We start from the raw sequence: 18,477 nt of genomic DNA on the forward strand, positions 1-18,477 counted from the left end.
GCTCAGCGGCTCGGACCCATCCAAGGTAGAGACAGCCGCAGGTTCCATAGTGGAAAAAGAGTCTCACTGCATACCGGACTCCGAACAGGTTTCAGTAGAGGCCTGCGAATCCACTGAAGCGGGCATCAGGGGCTGCAAAAGCACTTCAAGGAGTACCGGTGAACTGGCGACTATCTTAACAGAAACATCGTCGGCAGTTTTGGACCTGTGCGGTCTGTTTCTGTCCTTATCCTTATGTTTTTTCGCAAGATTGGTAGTCAGATGGCTTACCAAAGCCATTTCGGAATACAGAGATAGAGAATGAAAGTATTTAGTGACAATAAGGGTCTGATGATGAAAAGTTCGAGTGTTGAACAAGGCACAAAACCGTCAGCGAGGTACATCGTGGTCTGAGCCTAAAAAGGTGAAGCAGTAAGAATGGAAATCTCAGTGTGGTATTTGCTTTCCACAGGTGAGACAATTGTTAACTTTTTCTGACATCGGTTAGAGCAAGAAAAAAGGATCTTCAACGGGCTACTTAGCTTTAGAAGACATCAGGATGACTCAATTCTGAAACGAAAACTCAGGTAGCGGCAGACCAGCACTCATGCGAACTGCTTCTGCTTCAGGCTCCTCGGTAAGAAAGACTGATGCAATGGCATCGGCTGCCTGTTTTTATACCCCCGACAACCTGTCATCAGTCCTGGAGTGACAGCAACCAACGCAGAAATACTAATTCTCTGGTATTCAGGCCGATTGTGGGCTACCTGCAGGCAGATAACCAAAGTGTGATGACTGCAACAGTGAAACACGAAGAACATCAGTGTTTCCTATAAGCACATCTGACAGGTCATACCCAAAGGGCAGGGGGAAGGGAGGGAGGGAAGGTCAAGGAAGAATGAGATAGACAAAACAGATGGAATGTTATGGTAAGTACATAACTTCTTTATCTGATGCTGTCTTCTCATTCTTCCTCAATCTGTGGGACAGAGTCCCCAGCTACAACAAACGTTGGGTGGCCTTCATGGAAGGTAATTTTGGAGCACTGCAGAACCAAAAGCAACTCTACTTCTGGACACTACGTCCAATTTGTAATGGGAAATGAAGGTGTGAGAATTAGACCAGTAGGCAGCTGAACATATGTCATCAATAGACACTTTGGCTCAAAAATCTTGAGAAGTTGCCATGGACCTAAAAGAGTGAGCCTTAAGAGCCCTAACTTGGTAAGGCAACAAAACACCCTTGGATTCATACACAAAGAATATGCAACTCGTTAAACCATACATTGAGAAAAAGTAAAAGACAGAAACATGTATTTATTGGAGCAAATGGTGCAAGAAACCACTTTTGCTTCAGCTTTACTGTTTTCAAGGGGAATTTTGTGCCAAGGCAGCACAGATTAAATTCAGAGTACCTCTTGCAAACATACAATCTGGGATATTATTATTATTATTTATTTATTTATTTATTTTTGTGATGTAGAACAGCCTACCCAGACTAGCATAACATATTGCAGCACTGAAGAATTCAAGAAAACAAAGACAGAAAAACAAATAGCTACAGCCCAAGCCATATATGTTGTGACAGACCATTACAGGGTGATATATGGAGAAATGTCTTTTGACAACCTCTATCAACAACCTCCCGTTTTTTTTTTTTTGTTTGTTTGTTTTTTTGTGGCATGAAACACTACAATGGGACAACGATTAAAAAATTGCTTTGAGGAGGAGAGGTAAATTTAACAGTAAAATCATGAGTTCTGGGTTTACCCACCAACGACTTTCCCATGATCTGGCTGGATTTTTCCATTGAGCAGCAATGTATATCTTTAAACTTCGCAGATGTTAATGCCAGTAGCACATGGCTGCCATATAATGCCAGTAGCACATGGCTGCCATATAAGTGTTGCACTGTTTGTCATTTTCTTCAGTTCTTTTTAAGTTAGGTCTCCCTGCACATATGTATACCTTCTATAAGTGAAACACTGGTGCTCCTACTAAGAGTAGTATCTGTAATAACAAAAAGTGAGAAATTTCCAGTGGGTGGTAGGTTTGAGTGAGATATACCAGTGACTGACAACTGGCATACGAATGTGCTATCACCACTGCACAATTTTAGGATTTTTGGTTTCAAACACTAAGACTGTGATATCTTAAAGATTTCTCTTTTTCCCAAAGTGATCATGGAGATTGTATACAAGTAAGGGTGTTTTGTGTGTGTGTGTGTGTGTGTGTGGGGGGGGGGACTTAGCCCACAACCACACACACACACACACACACACACACACACACACACACACACACACACACACACACACACACACACACACATCATGGTGCACCAAAGCCTTACCTCCTTGCAAAAATATTTTACAGATTTTATGACATTCAAAATTCACTTTCATGTGACAAATTTCAGTGATTTCAGTGACCACATTTGTATGTGTCTATCAGAAAACAGTCACAAATTAGCAAAGGACCTCTGCCACTTTAAAATATTACAGCAGTTATATGCAATTCCCAAATGGTGTAAGGGGAAGAAAGATTTATTGTTGCAATGAATTCTACTTAAAAATATTGTTATGGTAATTATCTTACACAACTGCTCTATCTTCTTTGTGAGGGTCTATGTAAAAGCAAATCATAATATTTAGGTAAAATCCCAAGCAACACTAGGGTACCCTGGAAAGAAGACAGTTTTAAGAGTCTGTACAAAGCCATGTCAAAATCTATCCAGCTTGTAATATTTTGTAAAACTGGGCATCAGTCCATGGGGCAGCTTCCTAAATGGCTTTGTCTTACTTATGATTTTTTTTCAAGTTTTTCTTCCAAGGTCCCACTGAAAATGTATCCAGTTGAACTTTCCTGTTAATCAAATGACAGTAAATAAATGTATTATTAACCAGGTATTCCAGCTGGGTTAGGGCATTTTTATTGGAAACTGAAGATAACAGATTAGGGTAAGCAAAACAATGTATACACTACACAATACATAATTTTATGTAATAAAATACAGCAAATACATTATATACAAGAAAATCACAAATAGAATATAAAATAAAATATAGCTAATGCATTATTATAAGATTTTAAAAAGAAAGTGGTATGAGACAACACAAGTAGAATTTATTTATTTAGATTTGTTAACTGGGGTATGGTGCAGATCTACTGGGTCCTATTTCAGGCTTAGTCCAGGTAGGTGTGAAAACATAGTTAATTAACAAAAATATCACTTTACATAACAGTTTGAAACAGAGGGAAAACACGAAACATAAATCATGCATAAAGGTTAGTTTACAGAGCAGTTTTATAACATGGTGCTAGGCATATTGAGATAAAACCTTGTTTATGGCAACCTGAGTTCAGTATGCAGCTTGAGCATTTAATGTTATTGGAAGGGGAGAATGTGCAGATCCATAACTGGGTGGAGGACAAGGTGGAAGAGGAGACGTACGGCAACAATTCCTTGGAGTTGGGAAGATGATGCAGTAGGTGTCCTTGACATGGGAATACAACTCACCAAGCCATGAACTGGTAGTAGGCCTCTTTAGTGAGTTTGTGAGAACATGCACTTACAGAAGAAGGGCATTTTAAAAAGGAGCAACAATACCTACAGTTACTTCTGACATATTCTTGTAGGGGTGAGGACAGTTGTTATGATGTTAAACTAATGACAGTGTAGATCCCTGCTTCTGTGGTACAGAAGAACAAACCCTTGACCATGACCCAGTGACTAGACAGGTGGAACACCCAGGCAGGAGAGGGTGGGTGTGAGCAGCTAATGCAGGTCACACATCTTAGTGGAGGAAGATTGTGGACCTGATTCAGCAACCTATTCACGTGTAAGTGGAAGCTTTTGCCAGTAGCAGCCATATGACCAGTGGTATATGGGTTTGAGAATCGCAGGTCAGTTTTGGTAGCCTTTGTAGTTTTATGGGTATGGGCCATGCAAGCATAAGGGGAGGGCACAGGACAACCCTGAGGAGACGCAGGTGCTCAGGTCAGTAACCAAGTAGGCTATAGAAATAGGCCCCACTGCTGTGATGCTGGCAAGAGCACAAACCACTACAAATGCTACTTTAATGACAACCCCCCCATCCACTCTTACCTCAATATTTAATATCTGGAATGGGTGAATAATGGGTTTGACTCACAAGGGGAAGCTTGAGGATCTGCAGGTACAGTGGGAAACAGCGCCAAAAAATAAATAAATCAATAGTAGTGGCTGTGAAAAGTATTAAACAGTAGGACAAGGATAGGAGAAATAATATGGAGCAAGTGTATATGATTAAAGGCAGGAAAGCTGGTAGGATGAGAGCAGAGATGGACTGGGGGAACTGTGATGAAGGAGGGTAAAGGGGAAGAGAAACTGCACATAGCAGAGGCATTTAGTATTAGAGCTGTAGTACGTATTAGTACTTCTCTCTTGAATTCATTGAAATAATTGCTGCTTTAAGCCCACGTGAAGTGTGTTCCAAATAATACTGATATAGCTTGAGAAGAAGCATACCCATTATGGCTATGGCTTCTAGGCTATTTAATGAGTTGTTCTCAAATAAAGAAAAGGCTAAGAGACAGAATGAGTACCAGGTCACAAAGGATTGTACAGTATTCAACTTCTTATATGCAGAGAAATTACAAGAAATGTACAGTAAGACCAATCTGAGTTTATGCAGAAAGGACACTCAATTTACATCTTTTTAAAGACTGCAGTGATGAATTTGGAAAGAAACAAGAGCAGCATATTTAGTAAATTTATTATAAATATGCTGTATTTTGGAGTTATTGTTAAAAGACAATCCAGTGAAGAGCATGTTACTACAGAAGTGTTAAGTAACACTATTGTGGAGGAAAGTCTACTGCTAGTCCTTGGGATGAAGTAGGCCTTAGTAAAATAAATGCAAACTTACAGATTGCTGCACTTTATTGCTGTGCTGTCTATGTAAAACATTAATGATAAGAAGTAATCAAGAATTGGCAGTGGTAACCCTCTCAATAAGAACATCCAAACACAGTCACAGGAGGTGCATAAAACAGCACACTGCAAGCAAGGTCAGCCAATCAACAAGGAGTTTATTTAGTGGTAAATAAACTTTTTGTTGGCTGGCTGAACTTGTAATGTACTCTCAATAAGAATGCCATTGGCTGTCTAAAAGACAAGTTCAAGAAAGTAATTAATAGGAAAGCAGCTACTACAATACAAGAGATTTAGTTTTACCATCATTCAGGAGTACAAGACATTTTTTGAATCAGAGTTCAAGACTGGAAAATCTTCCCTGGATTCCTGTATGGTCAGAGAAGAATTTGTTTCTGCAAAGAAGGCCTGGGCATAGAGTGTCTGGACACTAGTGGTAGGGAACTTACGCAGAGACCAAAGAGTAATAGTCCCAGAAATTAATGGTTGGGGGTCTTATTTTTCCATAGCATTCCAAGTAAAACATGCTTAAGTCTGCATCTGCAGTTATGAGCATAGCTATAAACCCATTTTAAAGAGTTATTCTTAACTGCAGGCTCAGCCACTCTACTGCTGAGACTGGTGTGGTTTACAGTGTTAATGATCTCAGACAGGCTGGGGAAGAGAGCCAGTTTGAGTTCTTTTTTGTTGATATGTTGCTGAATATACCCCAATAATGACAAGAGGGCAGTGTTGACAGAGAACTCCTTAAGAAAGCTGTTTTGGGCTTCAGTGACTGTGCTGTTGGATTTGATGGAATGAGAAAGCTGGACATGGTAACAGGTCCACAGCTATTGGTTTCAGCTGAAGGTCCCCATTTACGCAGAGAAAATGCTATTTTTCACACCTGACAGAGACACCTGAGTCATATGCTCTCACTTATGAGAAGTTTAAGTGAAACTGCAAAGGAACAGGATTAATTTAAGTGAAATGAGGTCAGGAACGTCAGACTCTGTCCCTTTAACTTTGAAGAGATTTCACCTAATGTGGGAGACGCTAAGCTCTTTAAGATAGAATTTTTATTCAGTGAGATGTGAAGACTTAACTGGATTTAGGCTGTCAGATAACTTTCAGGAGGGGATTGTGGTTCCAAAATAATTCCTAAAGGTTTCACCTACAAAGTCTCAGGCTCATTAAGGAAGGTGATACAGGGTGGACAGCAAGCCAGGATGCAAATGTAGTTTATTTTTTATCAGAATGTTTTGGAGGTGACAGGTCTACCTCACACAGATGAAAAGCAGATGAATTTTTGCTGCCTAATACCCTTCTTGCAATAGATTCTGAGTGATGTATATTAATGACAGACATTGAAAAACACTTAGTTCTTAATGAGCACAAAGTATCTCTGCTGACAAGCATTTTAATGATGGGGTTATCCATGGTTGAAGTATATGTTTAACTATACAGAAAATCAAGGGAACTAAATTATTCAAGATGGCATTTTTTTGTTTTGTAAAATAATTCACAGTATCATCAATGATGGAAGCTGATCAAACAGTCTACAGATTGATAGCCTAGTATTTCACTGTGAGCTATAAATACAGATCAGCTGATTTAATAACACTGCATAGTGCTCAGGACAACGTTTTGAAGCTCCTTGCTCTAATATGTCTCTCGGTGGGCAAAGTTTTATGCAGTAACTAAATATTGAATATTGCATGGTAGTCACTCATGGAATCAGAAATGAGACCTGTAGCTATGGTATTAAAGCAGCGAAAGGAAGAACCCAGTGTATAACAGTTTCTTTGTCAAACTGTTATCTGTGGAAGATGGAACAGACATTAGCTGGCTTACTCCAAAATTTGTGTGTGTTGCATTAAGGAGGATTAAACTTTCAAGACAGACAATCCCAGACTTGGTGTTTTTAGCAATCTAGTTATAGTGCTTCAGGAAGGTTTGTGTAGAGGTTGGTTCTGCTTTAGGAGAAAGTGATATAGCAGTGCCTTGTAATGGGCTTACTATACTGTCATAGCTAAAAGTAATACAATGAATGGTCTAAGTCCTTAGAGTTGTTAGGTTACAGACAAGTCTCCTTTTTTAAGAGACAGGCTGATCTGACTTTCTGAAGGCAAGTGTTTTCCTGGTATAGTATCTGAGCTGTCAAACACTGGCAAATGCCAGCTTCTACTGATAATCCTCCTAAGGAAGATAAGGCATGTGACTATTATAATAATAATAATAATTTACAAAGGAAGCCTACTATTAAACCAAACAAACAGGACTAATGACCGAACTTTTAAAATCTTAAACAATAACTGAAGAATTTGGCTTAATCTTATTTCTGAGTCAATAAACATGAGAACTTCTCACTTAAAACTGCTACTTGTCAAAGTATGTTTATATAAGCACTTCAAAATCATAGTAATAAAATCTGTTATAGTAATCTACTACTTAGAGAAAACCAATATATATTCTGAAAATTTCACAGACAAATAAGACTGAATGTTAAATAAAAATCTAAAAATTAGACAGTACCAAGAAAACCACTAGTTCAAACATTACAACTGCAATAATCCACAAAATAAATTATAAAAACTGTGGTTCCACTTTAATACAATAATACATAAAATACAAAATCACAAAGTGCTTTCATCCTTCAAGTGGATTTACTCAGAGTTGAGCCAAATGCAACAAAGATTGCACACTAGATCACTATATAGTTCACCAATTTCTCAGTTTATATATATATATATATATATATATATATATATATATATATATATATACATATATATATATATATATACATATATATCAGGCCCAAAATATCACTTAACATTATCATTATATTTATCATTTATTATTTATTATTATTATTATTATTATTATTATTATTATTAATCATTTATTTATACTTATCATTATAGAGTATAACACCCCGTTTGGTATGTACCTCACAAGACATCTGCAACATCTGGAAAGGCCGCAGAAATACCTCACTAAAAGAATCACAGGCCTAAAGCAGATGCCATATGCTGACCGTCTAAAAAACTCCAGCTATACTCTGTGGCATATCGTCTACTCAGAGGCGATCTCTGCTTAACATACAAACTGCATAAATTTAATGAATGCATCTGTGAGGTATTAGTGCCATTTCTTCAAACAATTTAAAGCATGTATTAAAATTGCCCTTGTGGTCCACTCTACCTATTAAGTGAAAAATAAAAGTTCTCCAAAGCCTGTAAAGCTAAATGCACTGTCTTCAGCTGCAGAAATTCAATATGAAACTGTTTCTTGAAGTGTTCAAAGTTCTCTGGATAGGGCTACCCCAAAGAGGCACCCCTTGCCAATATAAGTGTATCCAATATAACAGAATAGTTTGAACTTGTAAACAGAAATTACACTTGCAGATTGGTGGAATATGTCCAACAGTCAACATACTGCAATCAAAAAACAAAAACAAAGAGCAGATTTGATAGGGAATGATGAATGCAACATAGAACACTGTCAAAAAGAACACATCATAAATGGAGGCAAAACAAAGGAAGTGTGGAATCCATGCCTGCCACAACCTGTAGCAGCTTCAAAAAGAAAAAAGGTGCCAACCCTCTTCTGCACTGCCACTCATGTCATTTCCTTGATCATGTGAACCTTTGCAGAGTGTGAGTGTGTGTGCGTGTGCGTGTGTGTGTGTGTGTGTGTGTGGGGGGGTGATAGAAGGGTACTCATTATGCCCAAACGAAACTGTTATCAAATGCCATATGGTATACTAACCCCCTGCGTATTTTTTAGTGATTGTGAGTTAGCAGCATTGTGTAGGGGTTTCAAATCTGTCCTACACTTCACTTATAATTATTAATAGTTATTTTTCATTTTTCAAAATTATTACACAAGATGAAATTATGATCACTTCATTGTAATGCAACTGAACAATGATTCTACTGAAGAATGATATATATCCATGTTATTTCTGTGAGAAACATATGGAATATTAATGCTGCATCTAAAATTATTCAAAATAATCCTGTAATTCACAATGGATTTTTAATGCTTTTGCAAACATTTGTTATAATGAGCTGAAATGACTTTTACTGAGACAGTTGACAGCATGCCACACTAAGTAATTCCACCACTTACTTGATGGTTTATAGCTAATGATGCACTATGTAAATGTATAACATGAAATACTTAAAAATCTAGGCTCTAAGCCTATGAAAAATTGCTTTTAATTACAGTCATTATTACAGTCTAATCTACTATTGCACTGATGACTTGAAAACCTTATTTACCTACTGTTACTTTGTGTTACATGCAAATTCTGTCACCTGAAAACATTATTCATGTTGGTGGTGGTATTATTATTCATGATTTAATGGCCATTGTTTTCCCGGATGCCTTTGTGGCCTGGGTCATACCTGTGTTCAGACCAGTGTTCAAACCTGGCTAACAAATACCAAACAAATAAAGAAAGCATGTTTAAGCTACAACTTCACTTATTAGAAATATATAGCTTTGAAAACAGTAAGAGGACTAAGCATTCATTTTTAAACCCTCTGACAAAGGAAGTAACATTGTGATTATGACAAGCGATGTCAGCAAACATGCATGAGACGTGTTACCGAATGACAGAATAGTGTATAAAGAGAATCCGATGTTTTTAGTGGTGAATTAAAGTTTTTAAGTGCATTATAGTTGAAGTTGAACATGGCTTAATTTCTCTTGTGAAAGAAACTTAATTTGCAAGTAAATATTTCAGTAGTCCTTACTCTTTATGGACTTTCAAAGGTCCATAAAAATTCAAATGATCCACCACTTTGTCCTACCACTTCTGTGACATGAAGTTATGTCTTTAAAAAAACAATTTCCTGGACTAGGCTATGTGACAACATATGGCCATGCTTAGGCTCATGCACTCACAGAAGCACTATACTGTTACCAAAAAATCAAGTTTACTTGATACGAAGGCTTACTGTGGGTAATAGCAGATGTAAAAAATATATCCATGTGCTATCCTTCAAATCCCATGTCAAAAACTTTGCACACAATCATATGACTCATCTCAGTTGCAAAGTCTTTATTCACCTACAGAAGTGTGCTGCAATCATCATTAATTTTCCCATAGCCAGACTGGTGTATGTGCTTCCTATTACAGCATTCAGTTTCTCCAAGTACACAGCTGTTACAAAATTCACTAAACAACATCTTCACGTTTATCACACTGGCTTACCCTTTTACGCACAGCTACATCTTATTAAAAAAGTTACACCAGTTACCTAAATACCTCCACCATCTTCCAACGTCTGCATAGTAAATATCACCCCTCCCCCAATGTTATAAGTTACCTTATTGTGTCTCAAAAGCCTGGCAGCCTCACCTTTCAAAAGCAAGTGTTTGGGACTGTAGCTCAACAAAACGCTTTTCTGCAAAATGGTGACTACTGTCTGGAATCAACTTTCCAAGTTAATTATAAATGTAAACAATTATAGAAAATTCAGGGTGAAGCTGACGGATTACCTAACAAATGCATATAAATGAAACCATTTTATTGGCAACAGTTAAAGGTAAGTTTACCTTAAAACTTCTAAAAGGTCTAAAACCTTTGAAACTTTTATATTCCTGCTGAAGTGAATTCCACATGTGAATTAACAAATTATCTTACTGGCAGCTTTACACATTCTTGTGAACTGCCTAACCATGGTAAAGGACAAAGGTAACTTAGCCTAAAAACTTCTGAAAGGAATTACTCCTCAAAAACGTCTACATTTAGGCAAAGTAATGTTAAGGTGAATTTGAATTACATAAATAAGTCGCTTTTTTAAACCTTCTGTTCACTGTTGCAGAAAAGCTCAGAATTATTAAATCTTAGGTTTTTAGTGTCTCTCAACCCATGCTGTATGTATCACATTCTGGACAGGATACTTAATTTGACTGTCACTGAAAAAGCAATTCCTTGTCAGGATTGCTTTACTCACTTTCCTTCAGTGAAATAAAAAAAAACTCCATACTACAGATAATCTTGGCTTACTCAGGAGTACTGTTTGTTAAAATGTTTCGCATTATTTTGGCTGCATACCCATTAAATGAGTGACCCCGTTGCTTTGCTAAGGAGACTCCTTTACTTTACCTTTACAGATAAAACAGCTCACCTAATATCTACATCAAGAAATAAACCTCCACTTTAAGACAAATAACAGATGCTGGTATGACAGGTTTTTTTTTTTTTTTTTTACCCAGTATATCCCAACTTTTGGAACAGACTCCCTCTGTAAATCAAGCAAATTACCTCCATTAAACCTTTAAAGCAAATCATGACAACTGCATGGTTAACTGTAATTTTTATGTCTGGCATTAATGCTAACAGTCTCCTATCCAGAAGGAAGTAGTCCATCCTTATCACTACAAGGGTAAAGTGGCTAAGTTTCTCAGTGGTTCACTGTCCCTTAGCTTAGTATAAACCTACAAACATATGTGCAGCCTTAAGTATCACCTCCTTGCACATTCTGTGTCTACTTTATGCATTCATTTACTGCATACATTTTACTTGTTTTAATTGTTATTATGCCTTCTGGATCACACTTACGGCTGCAAACTGGCTTTGGACCAGAACCTGCTAAATAACCAAACAAGTAAACAAACACTTTTTTTTTGAACATTCAAAGACAGAATAGTTATAATTGCATTACTATAAGCTTACTGATACTTCATGGTAAGCACTGCTTACATAAGTTTGGAGGATAAATTAAAAAGAATGAATCTCTTTTAACTGGCACACTGTAGAATAAGGGGAGATTTGCTACCAAGTTAAAAAGTCTGAATAGTTTGTAAAAATAGAAACACATGTTCTTGAACTACATATAGCTAAACAGTACAAAGACCATCCATATTTATACAGACTAAAACAGCATATTCTATTAAGAAAAAAAAATATGACAAACTAATCACAGGCCTGTCTGTTTGTGGAACAGCTTACCTTGTAACATGTTGAGAAAAGACCATGTGGTTCTATGGTGAGCAGCTCATTTAAGATTAAAGGGCTAATGATGGTGAACAGTGTGAATGACCTGAGACAGTCTACTGTTGTACATCCTCAGATGTGGATTCTACTGGCTTACACAGGACACAAAAAGAATCTATAACATTGGTTATTTTCCTTAAAAACCATAAAGGAGTCAAGTAACTGCAGGTAGACAGCAATGCATCACAGATGACATTTGAGTTGTTCCTGTTGTACATTACAGCTATATCCTGGTTGCTGGTTTCCTATAAATAGGTGCAATACTACAAACACAGTTCACTTTCTAGCATCGGCTGTTTTTGCATTCCTCCCTGGGAATCCCTAACTTTAAGTCCAGTCACTGCACTGCTGCTTTTTAGCCAAGGAGAATTGACATACTTAGTCTTGTTTTTTTGTGCTGAATTCTGATATTACACAGCACAAGCAACTCATTATTCAGCTTTAAGTTTTGGGAGTAATAGGTGTATGAAGTCCCTTTCAGACAGTGACTGCCAGTACTGCAAAGTAACTTTGAAGAAACACGTTTCATCAATAATGGAGTATGCACTTTTCACCACTATTCATTATTTAATTTTTAATGTAAAGGCTCATCACCAAATACTGGTAATATGTTTTTGGCTGAATCTCAGAAATAGCACTTTCTCTATTATTTGTATTAGCCAAAACTCTACTTACCTTATCACATATTTCTCCACCTTTGCACACCATCTCTTCTGAACCAAAATTCAGATGGAAAAAGAATCAAAAGCCTTGTGTAACATCAAGCGCCTTACCACTTACTTGTTTTCTGAGAGGTTTTAGGACCATTTACTAAATAAAGGAAAAAGCATTTATTTAGGGTCTCTATTACCTTATCAAAAGCTGATAAGAGTAAATGTTCTTTGATCGACCCCTAAATATCGAATGCACGAAATAGCAAAGACATGGAACAGCGATTTTTTCCCAGGAAAAAAAAACAAAAAAAAAAATAGAAATTCAACATTAAGTGGGGGGCTGTGCCCCCCACACCCCCTTATTTAAATATACCAACTCCAAGATTGCACCACAGTGGAGGAAATAGCAAACTCCCAAAAATGGCCCAGCAAATGTTCTGTGTCTTCGCTATTTAGTGCGTTCGATATTTACGGGTCGATCAGAGAGAGTTCACTCATCAGCTTTCGATAAGGTAATATAGACCCTTTATTTAGGAAAGTCTACCTCTTAAGGAATTCTGCCAAATGATGTTTTTAGCCTACAATAAGGTAGGATGTTTTCAAAATTGTACTACAACTTTTTTCTGCCATCCTGCCTCTGCTGTTCTGGCATTTTTTCCATTGCTTCCGCTATTAATGCACACCTCAATAGCTTCTCATTTTCCTCCCTTACTTAAGGCCAAATGATGCGGTGGTGGTGCTGCGGTAGCATTGTCGCCTCATAGCAAGACGTCCCATTCAATTCTCAGCTAGAGCGTCTTCTGTGTGGAGGCATACATGAATGGGGCGTGCCTTCGTTGAAGGTTGTGCATCAGGGCTGGTAACCCGGTACATAAAAATCCACTACCAATCATTAGCGGACCGGAGTTCTGATGTGGCGACCCCTAACCGGGAAAAGCCGAAAGACACAAACTTAAGGCCAAACAATATCCTCACAAACTACTTTTCCTTTCACCATCTGTTCTCTTCCTTCAGTACACTCTGGCCCATTTCTCTCTCCTTTAAAATTAATGTTCTGTCATTACTTCATTTTTAATGTAAAGGCTTAACCTCAAATGCTAGTAATATGTTCTCATCTATAACAAGAAAGTATTAAGGCAGTACCTTCCAGGAAGAAACAGATCATAAGGTGCAGTCTTCCGCTCTTACTAATGATCTGCCATTAATACCACATGCTCACAATGAAGCATTTTAAGCTCTCTAACCAGTACCAGTAAATACATGAGCTGCTCACCACAGATAGCTATGGGCTGCTGAGGGTTTACAAATTACATCAACCAATAAGCTGAGTTTTTTTGCTGTTCATACCAAAGAAATAAAAAGCTGTAAATAAGATGCTAAGATGCTTTACTACTGTGAATATAAACACTAGCATGAAAAAAGCAAAATATAGTCTTATGTGGAGCACCTCGGCCTCTCATTAATCAACACAGAGTACCAAATCACTTGAAATAAATGCTAGCAATTTGCTCTAGCCAATATTTAATCTTTTATTTCCCAAATATATCACTACACACTACTTAAAATATAATTCATGAATTATAGGGCATTCCTTTATAATAGAAAACAACAGTTAAAATTACATGGATTGTCTAGTTATATGAAGCAACCAATGTATGTCATGACCCTAAGTAAGAAGGTGGAATGTCAAAATATTACAAGAAAAATGTATGTGAGTATCGAGATATAAAGTAAGAAGGGATAATCACAATGATTGGCATACAGTTTTCTGATTTCCTGTTACCCGTTTAATCTAATTCAGGGAAACAGGAAAGCTGAATACCATTCTGTCATGCAAAAGATAAATGGTAAAGAAACTAAGGGTTCCTATTAGAAGAAAGAAAGTCCAAAATATCGAACAGCTGTATACACGAAAATGGCATTCATCGATGTGTTATTTGTGAGATCTTGGTACAGTGAATATCGGGAAATTTGCCCTTTCCTCACTGTAGTGTGATCTCGGAGTTGGTATATATAATTAGCAGGGGGTGTGGGGGGTGCAGCCCCCCCACAATAAAGGGGTCAAAGTTCAGCATTTTCGCTGTTTACAACGTTCGATTATATGAACTTTCGTTCCTATAATATGGACCCAAAACTAATCCTAAATGGGGCTTCAACAGCATGCATACATGCATCTATACACACAGCACACACAGCCTGTACACGTATGATCAAATTGGAGGATTGCTAACTCACCTAAAGCAGGTCTCTGGAATGCGGGCAGAAACTACAACATGTGTCAAAACCCACACAGATATAGGGAGGACATGCTTATTCCACAAAAAGGCATCCAAATGAGAAATGAAGTGGAGAACCAACCAAGTGCTGACAAGCAGTAACACTAGTCACCACACCACAGTGTCATTCTACTACACAGATGTAGTGGACACATGTTATCCCTGTATAATACAACCATCCATATGATATGGATTTTTCTACTACCATGAGGTCCTACAGTTTTAACACCACTGCTGTCTACTGATTGTCAGATATCCAACTCTCATCCTCCACATTAGTACACAAAGTTATTTACCAAAGGTACTTCACACAGCAGTGGGCTCCTTTAAAGACAGAATTAAATCAGTCTTTTTCTAGTAATGTCATTCTATGTGAAAAATTAGTGGCCTAGTAGATTTATCATTTTTTAATGCTTCTCTTGCCATTGGGAAGGAAATCAATGGCATGTGCCTGTAACTGTCTGTCTCTCTCTCTCTCTCTCCCTCTCTGGTCATCCACAAAGCCCAGATTGTACCTTTCTTTCCTGTTGTCTCACACTTTGCCTCATTTATTTTATTTTTCATTTTATATATTACTAATGTACACCAACACGGTACAAGTTCATCATTTCAGGACAGAAACCCTACCTACTTACGTGGCTTATAAAAAGCCACATGGAAGTTTACTGGAGGATGAGGTAATCAATCCCAGGACTATAGAATGAAGATCATTAGCAGCTTACAGTCTTAACTGTTAATGCTAAACTGCCAGATATTACAAGACAACACAACCTTACAAACTCTCACATGCAAGACTTGTACCATTTTTACTATGTGTTCTATTTAGGCCACATTTCGGCAGGCTTGCCTTTTCTGTGATATAAACAACATGTTATATCAACCCCAACCTTGCCTAACCTTGAGTGACTAATTTCTAGGCACTGGTCCTATAAGTAACGCTGTGCTAACCAAAGTGTTATTAGCAACCTCCATTGCAAAAATGTGAGATGTTTCTCAGCTATATGTTCTGCAATGTCACTGCAACACACTAGCTTGAAATCTTGTCAGTACAATTTAAAACACTTAGCAATGATGAAATAATTACCTTTTTTGAAGCTCTTGGTCAGAAAGCTGAAGTTCTTCTTTCAATCTCTGATACTTGTCTGCTCTCAGTAACCTTGTCCCATCATAGAGGGTCAGTTCCCGGTCATGGATTAGTCTGTTGAGAGAAAAACAGTTTTCTAATTATGAATTTGGCAATTTGCTCAGTCAAATTGTGTTAATGAAATATCTCTCTCAGTAATGAGTTTTCTTCTTCTAACTTCTCTATGTGTGTCATTTCTAAAACTGGAAACAACTGGTTTTGATTTTTTTAAATGGCCTTGGCCTGATCAAGAGTATGTCAATTAGCCACATCATCTTCAAAGTAGCTAGATAAAATTCATTATTTTTTCTAGTGCAACTAAACCACAAGCTGGCTATTACATAATTTTACACAACGGTGTCCTACAAACAAGAATCAATATAAAAAAGTGAAAAAGTACAATCACTCTTTTAGAGAACCAGTGTTAAAATAAGAGTTGCAAAAATGATGTTGCATTTACTCCTTTACATTTAATTTTAATATGGTATGAGCAACAAAAGTCTCATGATGTATCTGTTGTAGAATGACCTTCAAGAGTGTCCATCAGCAAAGAACCCAGAACATGCATGTGTATGCACATGCACGCACATATACACACACATCAAACTGCAAGCTGCAATATTCTGATGTGCTATGAGTTTTCAGAGCTAAGTTTAACTGCATTAAAATATGCCTTTTCATGTAAAACCATATGGCTAGTCAAATTACACCATTATCTGATAAATGGAGTATAGAACCTCTAAGTAGCAGCATACAGGCTGAAAGCAGACCTGAAAACAATGTCAACAGATTAGTCACACCAAAAGTGGATGCAGTCTGTACATTTATAACGCTGTTTTTTATTCTAGAAAGTAGTACAGTAAAGATCACAACAAACTTTCTGACAGCATGACTGAAAGCAGAAAATCATATACCTGGTAAATTACTATGCAGACAATTGTTTGTCTTTCAGATTTACATTATCAAGAGAAGCAGTTAAATGACTTCCATAGTCAAGCACATACACTACTGAACTGTAAGACTGTGACATCTGACCATGGTAAATTTTAAACCTTAAAATACCTGCATCTATCTACTTCCTTCTCTCTCTCTTGACAAGTAACACTTCTATAAAATCATCATCATCTTTAAGATGTAAATAGGTTCATAGGTTCATAGGTTCATACTAGGCTATCTGCCCGAGGGCATTTACAAGCCTAGCCCATAGTTTTGTGGCTTACGCCACCCCTTTAGTATGGGGAACTATACCCATTATTTTGCTGTGCCTCTGTTGAGCAGTGACACTGAGGTAATCCCTGGGGTATATCTGCGATCTCCCATCCAATGGTCAAGATTTCTCTTGAACAAGGCCAGCGAGGTGCTCTGCCTCACATATACCGGGATTTTATTCCACAGCATAGGGAGTCTTTGGGTGATGAATCTATCCCTCCAGCACGCCCTATTAATAGCCGTGTCGAGGTTTAAGTCTCCGCCCTTGTGACTCTGACGGATCTAGATTTTTGAGGTGAAGCATATTCATCAAATCTGGGTTTGACATGGCCTTGTATGTTAGGCAAAGGTCACCTCTGAGCAGCGGTAAGCGACTGAATAGAGCTGGAGTTCTTTCAGTCGGGCAGCATAGGACAGATGTTTGAGACCCTTTATCGCTTTGGTGAGGAACTTTGTGGCCTCTCCAGCTGCTGCAAGTGTCGGGTCAGATACATTCGAATGGGGCATTGTACTCAATCATTGGTCTGATGAGTGATGAGTATAGGGAGACTATGACCTCCCTTGATCTAGATGAGAATCCCTTCACGATAAGGTGGGCAATGTAGAAGGTCTTCCTAACTACTTTAGCTACATGGGTGTCGAATGACAGACTACTATCAACCTGGGTCCCCAGGTCCCTGATAACTTCTTCTGTGCTCAGTGGATTGCCACCTATTTGGTAGCTAGGGTAACCTTGTTTTTCCGAAGGGTATGACTATGCATTTTTGGCATTTAACTTTAGGCCATGGCTCTGGCACCAGTTATCCGCTTCTGTGAGACCCTTCTGAAGGATATCTGTGTCAGATGTGTTTTCTACTATGGCCCAGTTTGCAGTCATCTGCAAACTTTGTCAGCCATAACCCTCCTGTGTTTGCTTGTACTTGGAAAAGTAGATGCCAAACAAGAGTGGGCCCAGGACTGAGCCCTGTGGTACACCACTTGTGACAGGCTTTGAGTCTGACATGGCGCCAGCAACTCTGACCCTGTGGGTTCTGTCACTCAGCCAGTTTGCAACCCATCTTGTGATGTATGGGTTAACATTTAAGCTGATGAGTTTTTCAATGATACCCGAGTGGGGTATTGTATCAAGGCCTTCGCCAGATCGAGGTAGGCTGTATGGACTGCCTTTCCTCATCAATGGCTTTGGTGACTGTTTCAAAAGTCAACCAAGTTTAGAAGGCATGATCTGCCTTTGACAAAGCCAAACTGGGATGGATCCAAAGTCTGCAAATTCCCTATGTCTTTATTTATGAGGTCCATTATGATCCTCTCCATGGCTTTGCAGATAAG

At 38.0% G+C, this 18,477-nt stretch overlaps 1 protein-coding gene across 1 annotated transcript in view; it reads right to left on the reverse strand.

Moving 5' to 3' along the window:
- Window positions 1-18,477, reverse strand: part of VWA8 (von Willebrand factor A domain containing 8) — a 3,458,065-nt gene that overhangs the window by 2,364,416 nt on the left and 1,075,172 nt on the right. Inside the window, exon 14 of the mRNA XM_044071701.1 lies at window positions 15,901-16,014. Within this exon, the coding sequence (XP_043927636.1) occupies window positions 15,901-16,014 (114 nt within the window). The remainder of the gene's footprint in view (window positions 1-15,900; window positions 16,015-18,477) is intronic.

Source organism: Protopterus annectens, chromosome 5.part0 (assembly GCF_019279795.1).
Source record: "Protopterus annectens isolate FY-2018-M chromosome 5.part0, PAN1.0, whole genome shotgun sequence".
NCBI classification, from domain to species: domain Eukaryota; kingdom Metazoa; phylum Chordata; order Ceratodontiformes; family Protopteridae; genus Protopterus; species Protopterus annectens.